Raw genomic sequence first — 22,500 nt, forward strand, 5'->3', positions numbered from 1 at the left:
ATATAGTACTGTAAAGGTAAAAACATGATGATGTAATAACGATACATAGCACTACAAACCACCTGGTGAACGTCCACTGTCTCTCTTCTTCCTCATGTCCTACCCTAGTTTCCAGGTGACAGAGACTGCTGGTCTGACAGGTAACACGTGATACCTGCGGTGCTGATTGCAGGTATCGTGGCGGTGCTGTTCTGCGGGGTGACCCAGGCGCACTACACCTACAACAACCTGTCGGAGGAGTCCAAGGAACGAACCAAACAGGTGAGGGGAGTCGCCTCTGGTTCTGTCATAACATTATGATCACGGTAAGAAGAGGAAGAAGAAGCAGAAGGTGGAGAAGAAGGTGAAGGAGCAGAAGGAGAAGAAGAAGGTGAAGGAGCAGAAGGAGAAGAAGAAGGTGAAGGAGCAGAAGGAGAAGAAGAAGGTGAAGGAGCAGAAGGATAAGAAGAAGGTGGAGGAGCAGAAGGAGAAGAAGGTGGAGGAGCAGAAGGTGAAGGAGCAGAAGGAGAAGAAGAAGGTGGAGGAGAAGAAGAAAGTGAAGGAGAAGAAGGTGAAGGAGCAGAAGGAGAAGAAGAAGGTGGAGGAGAAGGTGAAGGAGAAGAAGGTGGAGGAGCAGAAGGAGAAGAAGAAGGTGAAGGAGAAGAAGAAGGTGGAGGAGCAGAAGGAGAAGAAGAAGGTGAAGGAGAAGAAGGTGGAGGAGCAGAAGGAGAAGAAGAAGGTGGAGGAGCAGAAGGAGAAGAAGAAGGTGGAGGAGAAGAAGAAGGTGAAGGAGAAGAAGAAGGTGAAGGAGGAGAAGAAGAAGGTGGAGGAGCAGAAGGAGAAGAAGAAGATGAAGGAGAAGAAGGTGAAGGAGCAGAAGGAGAAGAAGGTGGAGGAGCAGAAGGAGAAGAAGAAGGTGAAGGAGCAGAAGGAGAAGAAGAAGGTGAAGGAGAAGAAGGAGAAGAAGGTGGTGGAGGAGCAGAAGGAGAAGAAGAAGGTGGAGGAGCAGAAGGAGAAGAAGAAGGTGAAGGAGAAGAAGAAGGTGAAGGAGCAGAAGGAGAAGAAGAAGGTGAAGGAGAAGAAGAAGGTGAAGGAGCAGAAGGAGAAGAAGAAGGTGGAGGAGCAGGAGAAGAGGAAGAAGAAGCAGAAGAAGAAGAAAAATGAACACTTATACAACACTTTTTTTCTCAAACAGCGCTAAGATTGTGTCACATGTACAAAATCTCATTACAAATTAACGATTTACACAAAAACTTCAAACAGACAATATGACACACTTTCTCCAACTTACTTGCTCACACGAACACACACACATACACAGATACAGATACACACACACACACACACATTGCACATGCACACGCACACACAACATTCTTAGCATGGAGAAAACGCCGTTTGGAGCTGTGGTGGACAAAGGTACCAGATCTGCTTGAACAGACGGGTCTCTGGACAAGAATTGAAAGAGGTTGTAGGTGTTGAAGATATAGGATACAGTGGTCAGTTCTGGGAGCTCTGTGTGTGCGTGTGTGCGTGTGCCTTTGTGTGTGTGTGTGTGTGTGTGTGTGTGTGTGTGTGTGTGTCTCAACTGCACGGTTTGCAGGCAGTGTAGCGGAGAGTGGCCTGTGTTTCAGCTGTTTGAGCTGTCCAACTTCCTGGCTGAGAACTTTGTGTTCCTCTACATCGGAGTGTCCGTCTTCACTCTGCAGCCCTTGAAGTGGCACGCTGGCTTCATTCTGTCTGCTTTCGTATCCTTGGCTCTGGGGTTCTGCGTGTGTGTGTGTGTGTGTGTGTGTGGCGTTTGTGGGGTGGGTTTGTGGGTGTGTTAGTGAGTGGGTGTGGGTGTGTTTGTGTGTGGGGTGTATAGCAATGATCAGACAGTATAGTGATGTCTGTATCACAGTGACCATACAGACAGTATAGTGATGTCTGTATCACAGTGACCATACAGACAGTATAGTGATGACTGTATCGCAGTGACCAGGCAGACAGTATAGCGATGACTGTGTCACAGTGACCATACAGACAGTATAGCGATGACTGTATCACAGTGACCATACAGACAGTATAGCGATGACTGTGTCACAGTGACCATACAGACAGTATAGTGATGTCTGTATCACAGTGACCATACAGACAGTATAGTGATGACTGTATCACAGTGACCAGACAGACAGTATAGTGATGACAGTGTAGCAATGACCAGACAGACAGTGTAACGATAGCAATGATCAGTACAGAGAGATGACAGTATCACAATGACCAGACAGACAGTGTAACGATAGCAATGATCAGTACAGCGAGATGACAGTATCACAATGACCAGACAGACAGTGTAACGATAGCAATGATCAGTACAGCGAGATGACAGTATCACAATGACCAGACAGACAGTGTAACGATAGCAATGATCAGTACAGTGAGATAACAGTATCACACTGACCAGACAGTGTAACGATAGCAATGATCAGTACAGCGAGATGACAGTATCACAATGACCAGACAGACAGTACAGAGAGATGACAGAATCACAACGACCAGACAGACAGTGTAACTATAGCAATGATCAGTACAGCGAGATGACAGTATCACAATGACCAGACAGACAGTGTAACTATAGCAATGATCAGTACAGCGAGATGACAGTATCACAACGACCAGACAGACAGTGTAACCATAGCAATGATCAGTACAGCCAGATGACAGTATCACAATGACCAGACAGACAGTGTAACCATAGCAATGATCAGTACAGCGAGATGACAGTATCACAATGACCAGACAGACAGTGTAACCATAGCAATGATCAGTACAGCGAGATGACAGTATCACAATGACCAGACAGACAGTGTAACGATAGCAATGATCAGTACAGCCAGATGACAGTATCACATTGACCAGACAGACAGTGTAACGATAGCAATGATCAGTACAGAGAGATGACAGTATCACAATGACCAGACAGACAGTGTAACGATAGCAATGATCAGTACAGCGAGATGACAGTATCACAATGACCAGACAGACAGTGTAACGATAGCAATGATCAGTACAGCGAGACGACAGTATCACAATGACCAGACAGACAGTGTAACGATAGCAATGATCAGTACAGAGAGATAACAGTATCACATTGACCAGACAGACAGTGTAACGATAGCAATGATCAGTACAGCGAGATGACAGTATCACATTGACCAGACAGTGTAACGATAGCAATGATCAGTACAGCGAGATGACAGTATCACAATGACCAGACAGACAGTGTAACGATAGCAATGATCAGTACAGCGAGATGACAGTATCACATTGACCAGACAGACAGTGTAACGATAGCAATGATCAGTACAGAGAGATGACAGTATCACAATGACCAGACAGACAGTGTAACCATAGCAATGATCAGTACAGCGAGATGACAGTATCACAATGACCAGACAGACAGTGTAACGATAGCAATGATCAGTACAGCCAGATGACAGTATCACAATGACCAGACAGACAGTGTAACGATAGCAATGATCAGTACAGCGAGACGACAGTATCACAACGACCAGACCCAGCATGCAGTGCTCCTTGACCCCTGACACCAGCTGGCCATCATCGTGGGACGCTTCATGAACATCTACCCCCTCACCTTCCTCCTCAACCTGGGTCGCTCCAACAAGATCCGACCCAACTTCCAGCACATGATGATGTTCTCAGGTCAGTCGGCCACACACACACACACATCACTGCTGCTCTCGGCTGTTCGCCTTTCATCCCTGCATTCGCCCGCCTACTTCTGATTTTCTGACTCCTCTTATTTCTTAACAGTATATGGATTTGTCTGAATGCAGTGACACCTCCTTGAGTAACTGAACTGATAATAATAATAATGTACATTTATATAGCGCCCTTTCTCACTAAGAGCTCAGGGCACTTTACTTGAAAGAAAAATATTACAAGTAACATAAAACATTTATGACCACTCCAGTGATCCAAAAACGATATGGGAACCGTAAGTTTAGCTGTTTTGTGGTTGATATTTCTGTTCGGTGTTGTGAGACACGTAAAAATGGCCGGCCCCGTGGTGTGTGACAGGCTTGCGAGGGGCTGTGGCCTTTGCTTTGGCCATCCGCAACACGAAGACCACCGCTCACCAGTACATGGCCTCTGCCACCATGATGATTGTGCTGGCCACCGTCATTCTGTGTGGAGGCTTCACCACGCCCATGCTACAGTGGCTGCAGATCAGGTCAGGTCTTATCTCTGTTGTTATCTTTACTACGCCCATGCTACAGATCAGGTCAGGCCTTATCTCTGTTGTTATCTTTACTACGTCCATGCTACAGATCAGGTCAGGCCTTATCTCTGTTGTTATCTTTACTACGTCCATGCTACAGATCAGGTCAGGCCTTATCTCTGTTGTTATCTTTACTACACCCATGCTACAGATCAGGTCAGGCCTTATCTCTGTTGTTATCTTTACTACGTCCATGCTACAGATCAGGTCAGGCCTTATCTCTGTTGTTATCTTTACTACGTCCATGCTACAGTGGCTGCAGATCAGGTCAGGCCTTATCTCTGTTGTTATCTTTACTACGTCCATGCTACAGATCAGGTCAGGCCTTATCTCTGTTGTTATCTTTACTACACCCATGCTACAGATCAGGTCAGGCCTTATCTCTGTTGTTATCTTTACTACACCCATGCTACAGAGCAGGTCAGGCCTTATCTCTGTTGTTATCTTTACTACGTCCATGCTACAGATCAGGTCAGGCCTTATCTCTGTTGTTATGTTTACTACGTCCATGCTACAGATCAGGTCAGGCCTTATCTCTGTTGTTATCTTTACTACGTCCATGCTACAGATCAGGTCAGGCCTTATCTCTGTTGTTATCTTTACTACGTCCATGCTACAGTGGCTGCAGATCAGGTCAGGTCTTATCTCTGTTGTTATCTTTACTACACCCATGCTACAGAGCAGGTCAGGCCTTATCTCTGTTGTTATCTTTACTACATCCATGCTACAGTGGCTGCAGATCAGGTCAGGTCTTATCTCTGTTGTTATCTTTACTACACCCATGCTACAGAGCAGGTCAGGCCTTATCTCTGTTGTTATCTTTACTACGTCCATGCTACAGATCAGGTCAGGCCTTATCTCTGTTGTTATCTTTACTACACCCATGCTACAGATCAGGTCAGGCCTTATCTCTGTTGTTATCTTTACTACGTCCATGCTACAGATAAGGTCAGGTCTTATCTCTGTTGTTATCTTTACTACGTCCATGCTACAGATCAGGTCAGGCCTTATCTCTGTTGTTATCTTTACTACGTCCATGCTACAGTGGCTGCAGATCAGGTCAGGTCTTATCTCTGTTGTTATCTTTACTACATCCATGCTACAGAGCAGGTCAGGCCTTATCTCTGTTGTTATCTTTACTACATCCATGCTACAGTGGCTGCAGATCAGGTCAGGTCTTATCTCTGTTGTTATCTTTACTACACCCATGCTACAGAGCAGGTCAGGCCTTATCTCTGTTGTTATCTTTACTACGTCCATGCTACAGATCAGGTCAGGCCTTATCTCTGTTGTTATCTTTACTACACCCATGCTACAGATCAGGTCAGGCCTTATCTCTGTTGTTATCTTTACTACGTCCATGCTACAGTGGCTGCAGATCAGGTCAGGTCTTATCTCTGTTGTTATCTTTACTACACCCATGCTACAGATCAGGTCAGGCCTTATCTCTGTTGTTATCTTTACTACATCCATGCTACAGTGGCTGCAGATCAGGTCAGGTCTTATCTCTGTTGTTATCTTTACTACACCCATGCTACAGAGCAGGTCAGGCCTTATCTCTGTTGTTATCTTTACTACGTCCATGCTACAGATCAGGTCAGGCCTTATCTCTGTTGTTATGTTTACTACGTCCATGCTACAGATCAGGTCAGGTCTTATCTCTGTTGTTATCTTTACTACACGCATGCTACAGATCAGGTCAGGCCTTATCTCTGTTGTTATCTTTACTATGTCCATGCTACAGATCAGGTCAGGCCTTATCTCTGTTGTTATCTTTACTACGTCCATGCTACAGATCAGGTCAGGCCTTATCTCTGTTGTTATCTTTACTACATCCATGCTACAGATCAGGTCAGGCCTTATCCCTGTTATTATCTTCACTACACTGCTGGAGAGGCTGTAGTCTTCCTCACACAACCGGGCAGACTGGATGAAAGTTTTGGATAGCTGTAATGTTTTGCATGAAAGAAAGGGTGTGCCAGCTGTGTTTTGCCGAACACGTAGTGGGGGAATGTGCTGTGCTGACCAGGTGATGGTTGGTGTGTGCTACTACAACTAATAATATTTATAAGGCGCAAAAACTTCATGAAGTCAACTATCACCTTCACCTTCACCTATCCCGTAGTCTTGTGGACCGTTGGGGCGCCACAGGTGATCTGGCAACCAGCATCCTCCAATCCTCTTGTCAACTATAAGCGTACCAAAAAAAAGAAAGAAAAAAGATAAATAAATAAATAAATAAAATAGATTAAATAAATAAATAAATTAATAAAAGTTCTTTTTATAAATTAATCTGTTATTTCTTTTCTTTTCTTTTTATTTATTTATTTATTTACTTATTTCTTTTTATTTTATTTTATTTTTTTATTTTTTTATTTTTTATTTTTTTCTCTCAAGGCCTGACTAAGCGCGTTGGGTTACGCTGCTGGTCAGGCATCAGCTTGGCAGTTGTGGTGTAGCGTATATGGATTTGTCTGAATGCAGTGACGCCTCCTTGAGCTACTGAAACTGAAACTGAAACTGGTGTGTGCAGAGTGGGCGTGGAGGAGGAGACGACTGCAGCCTTTGATCAGCAGTTAGCCTCCAGTGTGGCTGTGAGTGACCTGTCCTGTTCCTGGTGTACCTGTCTACCTGTGTACCTGTCCTGTTCCTTGTGTACCTGTCTACCTGTCCTGTTCCTTGTGTACCTGTCTACCTGTGTACCTGTCCTCTTCCTTGTGTACCTGTCTACCTGTCCTGTTCCTTGTGTACCTGTCTACCTGTGTACCTGTCCTCTTCCTGGTGTACCTGTCTACCTGTCCTGTTCCTGGTGTACCTGTCTACCTGTCCTGTTCCTGGTGTACCTGTCTACCTGTCTACCTGTCCTGTTCCTTGTGTACCTGTCTACCTGTCCTGTTCCTTGTGTACCTGTCTACCTGTGTACATGTCTACCTGTCCTGTTCCATGTGTACCTGTCTACCTGTCCTGTTCCATGTGTACCTGTCTACCTGTCCTGTTCCATGTGTACCTGTCTACCTGTCCTGTTCCTTGTGTACCTGTCTACCTGTGTACCTGTCTACCTGTCCTGTTCCATGTGTACCTGTGTACCTGTCCTGTTCCATGTGTACCTGTCTACCTGTCCTGTTCCATGTGTACCTGTCTACCTGTGTACCTGTCTACCTGTCCTGTTCCCTGTGTACCTGTCTACCTGTCCTGTTCCTGGTGTACCTGTCCTGTTCCTTGTGTACCTGTCTACCTGTCCTGTTCCATGTGTACCTGTCTACCTGTCCTGTTCCATGTGTACCTGTCTACCTTTGTACCTGTCTACCTGTGTACCTGTCTACCTGTCCTGTTCCATGTGTACCTGTCTACCTGTCCTGTTCCATGTGTACCTGTCCTGTTCCTTGTGTACCTGTCTACCTTTGTACCTCTCTACCTGTCCTGTTCCATGTGTACCTGTCTACCTGTCCTGTTCCATGTGTACCTGTCTACCTGTGTACCTGTCTACCTGTCCTGTTCCATGTGTACCTGTCTACCTGTCCTGTTCCATGTGTACCTGTGTACCTGTCCACCTGTGTACCTGTCCTGTCTACCTGTGTACCTGTCTACCTGTGTACCTGTCTGCCTGTCCTGTTCCATGTGTACCTGTGTACCTGTCTTGTTCCTTGTGTACCTGTCTACCTGTGTACCTGTCCTGTTCCTTGTGTACCTGTCTACCTGTGTACCTGTCCTGTTCCTTGTCTACCTGTCTACCTGTCTACCTATGCACATGTCCATGTGTGTACATGTCGACCTGTGCACATATCTCACTGTGTACCTGTCTACCTGTGTACATGACGACCTGTGCACACATCTCCCTGTGTACCTGTCTACCTGTGTACCTGGCTACCTGTTCACATGTCCACCTGTCTTGTACCTGTCAGCTGTGCCCAGGTAGGCAGCTTGTTGTGCAGATGGCTTTTAGAAAGCGCTTGGAGCTTGGTCTCAGACTGAGGATAGGTGCTATGTAAGTATCCACAGTCGGGCCAACAACAAAGTGACAGCGTTATGATCAGTGGCTTCCCCATTGCGGTGAGAAGTCACTTACAGTTTAGTCTTTTCGTGAAGAACTATGACTCTCAGACTAGGAGTTAAGATTACACTGACTCTTAATGCTGCAGCCTTGTGGGCTAGTTGGCCTTTGGGAACAACCCCAACGCCGACTGTCCTAAAACCTTCTTGGCTGAGAGAGTGGGGATGTAACTTGGGCAAGACGCTCTCCACTGTAATCAAATTCTAGCCCAGATAGTCGGGACAGCAGTTGCCTCCTCTGCTGTTCTGATGGTCATAGTCGAACACGACTGACTATCATATATCATTGCTGATGACTGTCTTTTACTCTGTGTCAGAGGATTGTAGCTATATAAATAACTACACCTATATCATAGCTGATGACTGTCTTTTACTCTATGTCTGAGGATTGTAGCTATATAAATAACCACATCTATATCATAGCTGATGACTGTCTTTTACTCTATGACTGAGGATTGTAGCTATATAAATAACCACATCTATATCATAGCTGATGACTGTCTTTCACTCTATGACTGAGGATTGTAGCTATATAAATAACTACATCTATATCATAGCTGATAACTGTCTTTTACTCTATGACTGAGGATTGTAGCTATATAAATAACTACATATATATCATAGCTGATGACTGTCTTTCACTCTATGACTGAGGATTGTAGCTATATAAATAACTACATCTATATCATAGCTGATGACTGTCTTTCACTCTATGACTGAGGATTGTAGCTATATAAATAACTACATCTATATCATAGCTGATGACTGTCTTTTACTCTATGACTGAGGATAGGTGCTGTATAAATATCCACATCAGTGTCATTGCTGCTGATTGTCTTACTCTCTATGACTAAGATTACTGTCTTTTTTTTTTTTTAATTAAAAAAAAAATCATTATTATATTATTTATCATTATTATTTTTTATAGTTTTTTTATTTATGTGTTTAATTATGTATCTGTTTATTTATTTATTTATTCATTTTTATTATTAAAATTTTAAAAAAATTCTTATATTCATTTATCTACTTACTTTTTTATTTTTATTTATTAATCTGTTTTTGTTTTGTTTTTATTTTCTTGCATTGTATTTTATTTCATTATCAATCTGCATACCTTCCCCCCCCCTCCCCCCCCCCCCCCCCCCCCCCCCCCCCCCCCCCCCCCCCCAAGGCCTGGCTAAGCATGTTGGGTTACACTGCTGGCATCTGCTTGGCAGATGTGTAGCGTATAAGGATTTGTCTGAACACAGTTATGCCCTCTTGAGTCACCGAAGTGACTGAGGATGGTGACTGTATAAATATCCACGTCAGTATGATTGCTGATGATTGTCTTTCAGACCGACAGGGCGGAAACCTTACGTCTGGTTTCACATTCACAGGTACAGGTTGTTCCCCTTTGCTGAGTTCACATTTACAGGTTTGGCTTGTCAGCATCTCATGGTTTATCCGCTTTGTTTACAGCTGAACAGTCTGTGGTCTTGACTCCTTCGTTGTATGCAATCGTAGCTGGTTCTGCAAGTCTTATCTGGGTCAGGCGTTGTGTTTGGATGGGGATTCTTTAGGCTATTTAAGTGAGAATACTGCTGTGTCGTGACTGCATATATGAAGGCATGCATGCTGTTTCTCTCTCTTTGTCTGTCTGTCTGGCATGCTCACCCAGTCTTTCTCCACATGTCTGTCTCTCTCACTCTCTTTCTCTCTCTCGTTTTCTTTTTCAGTGTGAAATTTATAATACTGTGCGAGAAAAATGCTTATTCTTTCAAACAGAGATGGCTAAAAGCCATGATGTTGTTACTGTTTTGTCATGTGATAATGAAATCATAATTAGATCGGTTGCTAAATTCATTGCAGAAGCTCAAACAATGAGACAAAGGTACATAAGTCAGAATAGTATCAACAGCATAGATGACACTTAATTATAGTCAGTACAGAAGTTGCTGTTTTATTTGGACAAAACAGAAAACATAATATTGCATACTTGAGTGTATTGTTGAGGCAGTCTGTATTGGTTTGATATATTTTTGTTTTTCTTTAGTTCCGTTTCGTCGAGTTTTTAGTCAGGATGTGACTTGAGGGTTTTCCAAGTATTGCATATTTTACTTGGTTTAAACTGACTGAAGGGTTCAGAGAACAAATACAGTTTTTTGTTGTTTGGAAGCTAAAATATATCAATTTATGTTGTTGCCCCCTTGTGAAAAGACCTTTCTTGGCAATGACAGTGTCTCTTTCTCTCTCTCTCTCTCTCTCTCTCTCTCTCTCTCTTGCTTGCTCACTCACACTCTCCCTTTTGTTCTTTCCCACTCTGCCCATTTCGTTCATTTATTTATTTATAGTCTGTTCATCTAAGATGATGATATTAGACTGAAAACAAATGATATTATCATTTTCATTTGGGTTATTATCATTTCTATCATAATGATGATTGTTATCATTAATTAGAATTCGACATTTCTGTATATTCGAATGAAAAGGGGGGCAGTTGAGGTGGAGGGGAGGGTGTGTGTGTGGGGGTGGGGGGGGGGAGGGGACTAAGAAAGGAAGACAGACAGCCAGACAGACAGACAGAGAGAGAGAAAGAGAGAGAACAGGACGTGGAAAAGAGAGAGTACAAAATCTAAAATGGAGAGGGTGAGTGTCAGTGATTGAAGAAAGAAGTTGAGGTGGAGGGGAGGGGGTGTGGGGGGGGGGGGGGGCAAGGAGGAGGGGACTAAGAAAGGAAGACAGACAGACAGAGAGAGAGAGAGAGAGAGAACAGAACGTGGAAAAGAGAGTGTACAAAATCTAAAATGGAGAGGGTGAGTGTCAGTGATTGGAGAAAGAAAAAACATAATATTGGAAGGGTGTGTGTGAGAGGCGGGACGGGGGAAGCGGGATTAGGACAAAAAAAGTTGCTCAACGTGAGTCAGTCAGCGTTGACATGAGCATTGTGCGTGGTAATGTCGAATGTTCCAGTGATGGACACATTGGGCTCTGCAGCATACAGGATCCTCATCTTGAGCACACATGCATACACATGTGAACACACACACACACACATGCACATGCACATACACATATACATGCACATATACACACACAGGCATAAATCCATGTGTGTAAACTCTCTCTCTCTCTGTCTCTGTCTCTCTCTGTCTTTTCTTCTCTGTCTTTCTCTGTCTCTCTTTCTCTATCTCTGTCTCCCACTTTCTCTCTCTCTCTCTCTCACTCTCTCTCTCTCTCTCTGTCTGTCTGTCTCTCTCAGAGCAGACGTTCAAGAATCAAATTAATCAGCAAGAAGAGGTGAGTTTGAAAGACTTTTCTTTTTTTACACTGAACCAGGGAATCCACGTGAAGGACTGATATTATTATTGCCCTCTGACGCTCTTGATTGTCTTTTTGTGCTGCGGAAAGACAGTGTCCTTATCCACTCAGTATTCCATTCGCCGTTCTGCTTCTTTTGTGGCGTGTCTCAGTTTCTGTTGAGTATTGAGCGACTTGGGTATGACGGGCGCAATAGCCGAGTGGTTGAAGCGTTGGACTGTCAACCTGAGGGTCCCGGGTTCGAATCACGGTGATGGCACCTGGCAGGTTGAAGGGTGGAGATTTTTACGGTCTCCCAGGTCAACATATGTGCAAACCTGCCAGTGCCTGAACCCCCTTCGTGTGTATATGCAAGCAGAAGATCAAATACGCACGTTAAAGATCCTGTAATCCATGTCAGCGTTCGGTGGGTTATGGAAACAAGAACATACCCAGCATGCACACCCCCGAAAACGGAGTATGGCTGCCTACATGGCGGGGTAAAAATGGTCATACACGTAAAAGCCCACTCGTGTGCATACGAGTGAACGTGGGAGTTGCAGCCCACGAACGCAGAAGAAGAAGAAGAGTGACTTGGGTCTCAGTTTCTGTTATTGAGTGACTTGGGTTTTCCCGTCCTTCTTGTTTCCTTTTTTTCTGTTCATATTTATTTATCATTCTGACCCTGACGCTACCTTCTGCATGTCGAGCTGCATGAGATCAACTTCATGATCTGGTTTTCTGTGGCTGTCTAACAGCCGTGTGCATGTGTTTATTCTCAACACAGGTAGGGGGAAGGTGGCAGAATGGATAAGGCACTCAGATGATAATAATAATAATAATAATACCTCAGATAATCATAATGATACCTCAGATAATCATAATAATAATGATAATAATACCTCAGATAATAATAATGATAATAATAATAATAATACCTCAGATAATAATAATAATAATACGTCAGATAATAATAATGATAATAATACCTCAGATAATAATAATAATGATAATAATACCTCAGATAATAATAATAATAATAACTCAGATAATAATAATAATGATAATAATACCTCAGATAATAATAATAATAATAATGATAATAATACCTCAGATAATCATAATAATGATGATGATAATAATAATACCTCAGATAATCATAATAATGATGATGATAATAATAATACCTCAGATAATAATAATGATAATAATAATATCTCAGATAATCATAATAATAATGATAATAATAATACCTCAGATAATCATAATAATAATGATAATAATACCTCAGATGATGATGATAATAATAATAATAATACCTATGATAATAATAATACCTCAGATAATCATAATAATAATGATAATAATACCTCAGATAATAATAATAATAATACCTCAGATAATAATAATGATAGTAATAATACCTCAGATAATAATAATACTTCAGATAATAATAATAATAATAATAATGGTATTTATATAGCGCTGAATCTTGTGCAGAGACAAATCAAAGTGCTTTTGCACCAGTCATTCACACACACGCGTAACTCTAAAACTGAAGAAACTGAAGACAAGGAAGGGCAGACAAGGGAGGCTATTTTGGGAAGAGGTGGGTTTTAAGGCCAGACTTGAAAGAGCTGAGTGTGGAGACTGGACGAAGCGAAAGAGGAAGTTCATTCCAGTTGCAAGGTCCAGAGACAGAGAAAGAACAGTGGCCAACAGTGGAGTGTTTGAATCTGGGTATGCGTAAACAGAGTAGATCTGAAGCCGATCGTAGTGAGCGAGATGGAGTGTAGAGGTGAAGGCAGCTGCAGAGATAGGAAGGGGCTGATTTGTGAATACCTTTATAACATAGATTGCTGATCTTGTACTTTATTCGGTGTGAGACAAGGAGCCAGTGGAGATGTTGCAAAAGAGGAGTGATGTGCTCAGATCTTTTCTTTTCTGAGGACGAGTCGGGCAGCAGAGTTTTGTATGCACAGAAGGGACTGAATGGATGAAGCAGGCAAAACAGACAATAGAGAGTTACAGTAGTCAAGGCGAGAGAGAATGAGAGAAACGACAAGTCTAGATGTTGCGTCAATGGACAGATATCTCCGGATGGAACTGATACGCCACAGTTGAAAGTAGCAGGATTGATATGTCTGACTGATAAATTTTTGCATGCACAGTGTGTTGTCAAGGACAACACCGAGGTTCTTGACTGAACTGGAAAGAGGGATGGATATGCTGCCAAGTTTGATCGTGTCAGTTGTAATGGAAGAGAGTTTTTGTTTAGTTCCTAGGAGCATTGCTTCAGTTTTTTCCGTGTTCAATTGTAACTTATTTAGAGTCATCCAGTTTTGAATGTCCAAGAAGCAGTTGGATGTTTCTTGTAAGAGCGACATGATGACTGACATTATGGCGGTTGACAATTTCAGCGAGATGCCAATATAGAGAGCCCATGAGGGTGTGAGGCCCAACACTCGGCTTATATCACAGATTGACATAAGTTTACATTTGGGCCAACAGCAAAGTGAGAGCTGTATTATCAATGGTTTCTCCAGTCAATGGGAAATCATTTACAGCTTAGTCTTTTGTGAAGGACTATGACTCTCAAACTAGGAGGCGAAACTGCACTGGCTCTTAGTGCTGCAGCCTTGTGGGCTAGTTGGCCTTTGGGAACCATCCCAACGCCGACTGTCCTAAAACCCTCTTGGCTGAGAGAGTGGGGATGTAACTTGGGCAAGACACTCTCCACTATAATCCAATTCTAGCCCAAATAGTCGGAACAGCAGTTGCCTCCTCTGCTGTTCTGATGGTCAAAGTCGGACACAACTGACTATCATATATATATATATATATATATATATATATATATATATACCGTAAAGTTTGGTCTATTGAGCGCACTGGTGTATAAGCCACACCCACTAAATTTTGGAAAAAAATTAACTTTATACATACATAATCCGCACCGGTTTATAAGCCACACTTATTTCCTGTACCGGAACACATACTGATACTACAGAAAAGCTGTCGATACTGTAGGTTATGAAATAAACACAAGCGGGAACAACACTTAAGAAAAGCAAGTGAAAATACTGTAGTGCCACAAAAAAATAATAAATAAACACAACGAAAATAAGATCCATAACTTAGGGATAGTCACATTTATTCAACGTCATCCTGCTCACTGAATCCACTAAATCGTTAAAATCCGCAAATAAGCTGCATCATTGTGTAAGCCGCAGAGGTTGAAGCTGGGGTAAAAAGTAGTGGCTTATAGACCGAACTTTACGGCATATATATTAGGGTGTGGGTTTGAGCCCCCCTCTCCCCTTTCTCCCAAGTTTGACTAAAAAATAAAACTGAGAGTCTGGTCTTTCGGATAAGCTGATAAACCGAGATCTTGTGTCTGGCATGCGCTTGACGCACTGAAAAAGAACCCATGGCAACGAGAATGTTGTCCTCTGGCAAATGTAGAAGAAATCCACTCAGATTTGTACACAAATATATAAGCACGCACTCAAGGCCTGACTAAGCGCGTTGGTTTACGCTGCTGGTCAGGCATCTGCTTAGCAGATGTAGTGCAGTGTGGATGGATTTGTCCGAACACATTGACGCCTCCTTGAGAAACTGGAACTGACACCTTTGAGCACATGTCTACGGCTGTCTTCTGTGGCAGTGCAGTCTTCCAGCAGGGTGAATGGACAGGCTGAAGAAGAACAAGCAGAAAAATTGCTTTTCACTGGGGATACAAATGTACCCAAATAACTACCAAGTGATACCCAGAGAATGTTGCAGAGATAGGCAGAAAAACAATATCAAGCGTAGAAAAAAAAAGAAGTAAATGTACAGAAATCAGTCCTTACGACACCAAAAGAATCTTGCAGTCATCATATCCAAATAAGAAAAGAATGCAGTTGATAACAGAAATGATGCTTTGACACTTGTAGATTAATTTATGTAGCTTGTCATCTGCTTATGTACGTGCCGGTCTTGTACCCTGGGTAAAACACAATACAGAATTGCGTGAATACTTGGTTGTAAGCTCATGGAAGTGCTTTGGACTCTGTATTTGAAAAGAAAAAAATTCTTTGAACTGAAAAGTGAGTGGCATGTTTTACTGACAAATGTTTCATCAGAAAACAAAGCATTATCACAAAATTGTTTAAATGCAAATCTGATTGCATTGTTGACAGTCTGATTGCATTGTTGGTGAGACATTCACATCAAACATTTGTGTATGTATTCATGACTCATGTATGGTAACAAAGTTTGAACACATCAGCTGATAGATTGTGCCAAGTTTTTTTGTTTGTTTGGGTTTTTTTTTCCAAAAAGACTGTATCAGGTTATTTAAAAAAACCACATTCTTTTCCATCCATATCAGTTCATACCCCTTTTTGGAAACCAGAATGAAACGATGTGAACAGAACAGAATTTTACCTACAGTTCCACAGCCTACGTTTTCCCCACTGTTCTAGGGTTGCTCAGTCACTCTTGAAAAGCCAACCGTTCAGCATGTCTTCTGCTTACAATCTGCTCTGTGTTATGAAATGTAAAAAAAAGAGTAAAAAATACTTGTCAGGACATCTGTATCAAGAGGACGCAGACCTGAGGGTGTTGGGGACATGCACTTCTGTTTGAACGTGTGTTGCAAATTCTGAATTCTAAAAACAAAGCTCCCTCAGCTGTATATCTTGCATGTTTTATAGCCATACTTGAACATTCACTAATATTGCATGGCTGAATAATAAAAAAAATAATAATAATCATGATGATAATCATAATGATAGTAACAACAACAACAGTAGCAGTAACAACAATAATAATAATTGGTATTTATTTGACAGTGAATCTTGTGCAAAGATAGGTCAAAACAGTTTGACACCAGTCATTCGCGAGCATGCGTAACTCTGATTCAGAAGGTGGGGGTGAAGGTAGGATGAAGGGTGAAGGTCGGGGGGTGAAGGTCAGGGGGTGAGGGGTGAAGGTCGGGGTGTGAAGGGTGAAGGTCAAGGTTGAAGTGTGAAGGTCGGGAGTGAAGGGTGAAGGTTGGGGGTGAAGGGTCGCGGTGATGATGTAGATGAAGGGTGTGATCTTTTGCCAGGTGTGTTTACAATACAGTTGTGGTTGTCATAGTTTCTTGTTGCAAGAAAAATAATTAATGATTATCATTGCCTCCCTTGTCAAATACTGGTGAAAGCACTGACAGTCAAACAAAATCAAGAGTCAAACCTCTGTGTGTGTGTGTGTGTGTGTGTGTGTGTGTGTGTGTGTCCCCCTCTCTCTTTCTCTCTCCCCTTTCTCTCTCTCTCTCTATCTCTCTCTCTCCCTTTCTCTCTCTCTCTCTCTGTCTCTCTCTCTCTCTCTCTTTCTCATTATCTTTCTCCATCTTTCTCTCTCAACTTCTCTTGTTCTTCATCCAACTTTGTTGTCGATTAGATGACTGCAGTAAATGAGATACATCAGTGGTAAGTGTTACCGTCTTCAACAGTGTACATTCAGTTTATGCACACACAAAAAATATGTTTGGTAACGAATTTGCAGTACAGTGTGCATGTGTGTATGTGTGTGTGTGTGTGTGTGTGCATGCTATATCTTGTACAGTCTATCAATACTGCCTATCCTCTGAGTGTACATGTGTGCACATATAATGTGTTTTATACAAGTAATCAACACTGTCTATCTATCTCTACCTATCTCTTTTATTTATTAATCAACACTCTATCTATCTATTTGTCTGTCTATCTCTTTTATTGATTACTCAACACTCTCTCTAAATAATTGCATAGTTTATTGATTGAGTTAATTGATAGCTTAATTAGTTAATTCATCAGTTGATTAATCAACATTTATATCTATATATTAATACATCTGTCCATCCATCTCTTTCACTTCCTCTCTCTGAATTTGTGTATGTGTGTGTGTATTGTGTGTGTGTGTATGCGTGTGTGTGTATTGTGTGTGTGTGTATATATATATATTGTGTGTGTGTGTTGTGTGTGTGTGTGTGTGTGTGTGTGTGCAGGACAGTGAATCAGGGGTGGAGGTGGTGGGGTCATCACGCCGCACACACACAGGGAAGGCCTGGCTGGTGGCCAAGTGGTACCGCTTTGACACCTGGTGGGTACACCCCTCACCTGCTGACACACCTGGTGACACACCTTCACCTCATGACACACCTTCACCTCATGACACACCTGGTGACACAGCTTCACCTGGTGACACACCTTTACCTCGTGACAAACCTGGTGACACACCTTTACCTTGTGACACACCTGGTGACACACCTTCACCTCGTGACACACCTTCACCTCATTACACACCTAGTGACACACCTTCACCTTGTTCACCTGGTGACACACCTGGTGACACACCTTTACCTTGTGACACACCTTCACCTTGTGACACACCTTCACCTCATGACACACCTGGTGACACACCTTCACCTCATGACACACCTGGTGACACAGCTTCACCTCATGACACACCTGGTGACACACCTTCACCTTGTGACACACCTGGTGACACACCTTTACCTGGTGACACACCTTCACCTCGTGACTTTTCTTGTCTTGTCTTGTCTTGTCTCATCTTGTGCTGGTCAGGCATATGCTTGGCAGATGTGGTGTAGCGTGTATGGATTTGTCCGAACGCAGTGACGCCTCCTTGCTTGAGCTACTGAAACTCGTCTTGTCTTGTCTTGTCGCGACTTGTCTTGTCACGACTTGTCTTGACTTGTCTTGTCTCTGTCTTCGTTGCAGTTTCATGAAGCCTCTGCTGACCAACTCCAGACCCATCTTGACTTGTCTTGTCTTGTCTTGTCTTGGTTGCAGTTTCATGAAGCCTCTGCTGACCAACTCCAGACCCATCTTGACTTGTCTTGACTTGTCTTGTCTTGGTTGCAGTTTCATGAAGCCTCTGCTGACCAACTCCAGACCCATCTTGACTTGTCTTGTCGCGACTTGTCTTGACTTGTCTTGTCTCTGTCTTGGTTGCAGTTTCATGAAGCCTCTGCTGACCAACTCCAGACCCATCTTGACTTGTCTTGTCTTGTCTTGGTTGCAGTTTCATGAAGCCTCTGCTGACCAACTCCAGACCCATCTTGACTTGTCTTGTCTTGTCTTGTCTTGTCTTGTCTTGTCTTGGTTGCAGTTTCATGAAGCCTCTGCTGACCAACTCCAGACCCATCTTGACTTGTCTTGTCTTGTCTTGTCTTGTCTTGGTTGCAGTTTCATGAAGCCTCTGCTGACCAACTCCAGACCTACACTGAAGGAGACACTGCCTGAAAGGTGTCTGCCTTTTGCCAAGCTGTTCACTACAGAGGAACAGATGACACAGGTGGCAGGTTTTCTGTGTGTGGGTGTGTGTGTGGGGGGGTGGAGTGGGTGTGGTCAGTGGGTGTTTAGGGTGGAGGATGGATGAGTGTGTGTGGGTGTGTGAGTGGGGGGGGGGGTGAGTGTATATGTGGTTTGGTGTTTGTGTGGGCGATGTAGTGTGTGTGTGTGGAGGGGGGGGGAGGAGGGAAGGTTGTGTAGGTGGGTGTGTGTTTGTGTGGGCGACATAGTGTGGGAGGGAGGGTGGGGGAGGGGGGACCTGGGGGAGGGGGAAGGTTGTGTAGGTGGGTGGGTGTTTGTGTGTGGGAGTGGTGGGTGTGTGTGTTCATGTGTGTGTGTATGTGCTTGCATGTGGTGGTGGTGTTTTTTTTGTTTTTGGTTTTTGGTTTGTGCTGAAGACAGAAAAAAACAACAAAAAGCTCTGAAAGTAAAAAAAGAACTTTAAGCCAAAGATTTTCATGTATGCCAAGAGAATCCTCACATTTACTCACTTTGGATGTCATTGGACACATGAGGCAGGGAAAGGGCATGCATTTCTTCGTCGTACATTTGTTAAACAATTCACAGTGTCTTCTTCTTCTTCTTCTTCTCCGTTCGTGGGCTGCAACTCCCACGTTCACTCGTATGCACATGAGTGGGCTTTTACGTGTATGACCGTTTTTACCCCGCCATGTAGGCAGCCATACTCCATTTTCGGGGGTGTGCATGCAGGGTATGTTCTTGTTTCCATAACCCGCCAAACGCTGTCATGGATTACAGGATCTTAAAACGTGCATATTTGATTTTCTGCTTGCATATACACACGAAGGGGGTTCAGGCACTAGCAGGTCTGCACATATGTTGACCTGGGAGATCGGAAAAATCTCCACCCTTTACCCACCAGGCGCCGTCACCGTGATTCAAACCCGGGACCCTCAGATTGACAGTCCAACGCTTTAACCACTCGGCTATTGCAGCCCGTCATTCACAGTGATAACGATGGTGGTGACTGTGAGGGACACAGTGCAGGGAGGCAGCAGGGATTTCATCTGGTCACACTGTTGTGAGGGACACAGTGCAGGGAGGCAGCAGGGATTTCATCTGGTCACACTGTTGTGAGTGACACAGTGCAGGGAGGCAGCAGGGATTTCATCTGGTCACACTGTTGTGAGGGACACAGTGCAGGGAGGCAGCAGGGATTTCATCTGGTCACACTGTTGTGAGGGACACAGTGCAGGGAGGCAGCAGGGATTTCATCTGGTCACACTGCTGTGAGGGACACAGTGCAGGGAGGCAGCAGGGATTTCATCTGGTCACACTGTTGTGAGGGACACACCTTCAGAGAACGGGCAGGGAGAGCATTAGCCATACGGTCGTCATTTCATTCACAATGATAACGATGGTGACGTCTTGTTGATTAATTCACAGTGATAACAGTTTTGACGACTTGTTAATTAATTCACACCAGTGATTATGATGACGACTGTGGGTGCTGCACATGCATGGAAGTGGCAGGGATAGCATTAGCCATACGGTTGTCATTTCATTCACAATGATAACGATGGTGACGTCTTGTTGATTAATTCACAATGATAACAGTTATGATGACTTGTTAATTAATTCACACCGGTAATTATGATGACGACTGTGGGTACCACACTTGCAGGGAAGTGGCATGGATTTCATTTAGCCATACAGTAGTTAATTGATTGATAACGATAATGATGATGATGATGATGACTGGGTTCTACACATGCAGGAAAGTGGCAGGGATTTCATTTAGCCATACAGTAGTTAATTGATTGATAACGATAACGATGATGATGATGATGATGACGACTGGGTTCTACACATGCAGGAAAGTGGCAGGGATTTCATTTAGCCATACAGTAGTTAATTGATTGATAACGATAATGATGATGATGATGATGACTGGGTTCTACACATGCAGGGAAGTGGTATGGATTTCATTTAGCCATACAGTAGTTAACTGACTGATAACGATAACGATGATGATGATGACGACTGGGTTCTACACATGCAGGGAAGTGGTATGGATTTCATTTAGCCATACAGTAGTTGATTGATAACGATAATGATGATGATGATGACGACTGTGTTCTACACATGCAGGGAACTGGCAGGGACCATGACAACGACTCAGACACCGACATGATCATTGATGAGAGCCAGCTCTCCATCGGCGGACCGTCTGACGGCGCGGCATCGGATCAGCCAGCCACGCTCACCGTGGAGCAGACCAGCAGGAGAGAACCAATGCAGGTGGGTCTCCCTTTAGTCTGTCTGTGGATGTCGGGTACCGGAATGTTTTAGTCTCATTCAGGCTTCATCCCTGAGTGAAGGGGTGTATGTGAACATGATACAATTCAGCGAAACTGTATGATAGTCAAAGAGGCCCCTCGATGTATTCCCTGTGATGAGCCTCTCACCGTGAAACACATGCTCCTTGACTGTTGGGATCTGCATGACGTTAGACACAGACATTACACGGCGGTTTCTTTGAAGACTTTGTTTCGTGACGTCCCTCCGTGGGCGCTGATGGACTTCTTAAAAGAAGTGAACATTTTTAACCAGATTTGAAGGTTTTAAACTATGGAAGTTTTTTTTTTAACTTTGGAGTGGAAAGTTTGAAGTGGTGACTCGTTTTAATTGTTTCTTTTTTTTATCCTTGTAATAGTTATTAACGCGGCGATAGCCTTGAGATGGCCTTAGTGGTCGGCGAGGCTCTAAGCACCATAATTTCATTTCATTTCATTTCAATCATGCCCAAGTTACATCCCCCCTCCCTTAGCCAAGAGGGTTTTTAGGACAGTTGGGATTCGGATGGTTCCCAAAAGGTCAGCTAGTTAGCCCCCAAGACTTCAGCAGTAAGTGCCAGTGCAGTCGACGAAACAACATAAGCAAATAAATATGAATGTAAACAAAAAAATGTACTTTATATTCGCTTTACGAAGTTGCAGTTTCTCTCGGTTTGAATGCCTTGTATAAGAACGCAGAAAAATAAAGAACTTTATTTGCACTGATTGACAGCATAAATAAATTTAACTTAGGGATGGATGTTTGTCGTACTAAGGTTTTATAAACATTTGACATACGCTTCCTAGCACCAGGCAACAAAGAAGGAAAAGTACCTCGTTTTATACAAGACTGAAATCAGTGCAGACTGATATTGGTTCAACAAAAAAGAGATGATAAAAAGAATCCAGAAATACCCACATACTCCAGCAAACCCATCAACATAATCTACCCAGAAGATATTTTTCTGAGCAATTATTGTTATGCTGTCTGATAAACCCTTCAACATAATCTATCCAGAAGATATTTTTCTGAGTAATTATTGATATGCTGTCTGATAAACCCATCAGCATAATCTATCCAGAAGATATTTTTCTGGGTAATTATTGATATGCTGTCTGATAAACCCATCAGCATAATCTATCCAGAAGATATTTTTCTGAGTAATTATTGGTATGCTGTCTGATAAACCAATCAACATAATCTATCCAGAAGATATTTTTCTGAGTAATTATTGGTATGCTGTCTGATAAACCCATCAGCATAATCTATCCAGAAGATATTTTT

General features: G+C 43.1%; 1 protein-coding gene across 5 annotated transcripts in view; it reads left to right on the forward strand.

The window, feature by feature from the left end:
* The window catches only part of LOC143275322 (sodium/hydrogen exchanger 6-like), a 58,831-nt gene that overhangs the window by 18,387 nt on the left and 17,944 nt on the right, over positions 1 to 22,500 (forward strand). For all 5 annotated transcript variants that reach the window (XM_076579332.1, XM_076579334.1, XM_076579331.1 and 2 more), the window contains exons 9-16: positions 173 to 261; positions 1,614 to 1,727; positions 3,573 to 3,684; positions 4,063 to 4,216; positions 6,798 to 6,858; positions 17,610 to 17,704; positions 18,814 to 18,922; positions 21,031 to 21,180. In XM_076579332.1, coding sequence (XP_076435447.1) covers positions 173 to 261; positions 1,614 to 1,727; positions 3,573 to 3,684; positions 4,063 to 4,216; positions 6,798 to 6,858; positions 17,610 to 17,704; positions 18,814 to 18,922; positions 21,031 to 21,180 — 884 coding nt within the window. The remainder of the gene's footprint in view (positions 1 to 172; positions 262 to 1,613; positions 1,728 to 3,572; positions 3,685 to 4,062; positions 4,217 to 6,797; positions 6,859 to 17,609; positions 17,705 to 18,813; positions 18,923 to 21,030; positions 21,181 to 22,500) is intronic.

This window comes from Babylonia areolata, chromosome 30, assembly GCF_041734735.1.
Source record: "Babylonia areolata isolate BAREFJ2019XMU chromosome 30, ASM4173473v1, whole genome shotgun sequence".
Lineage (NCBI taxonomy): Eukaryota > Metazoa > Mollusca > Gastropoda > Neogastropoda > Buccinidae > Babylonia > Babylonia areolata.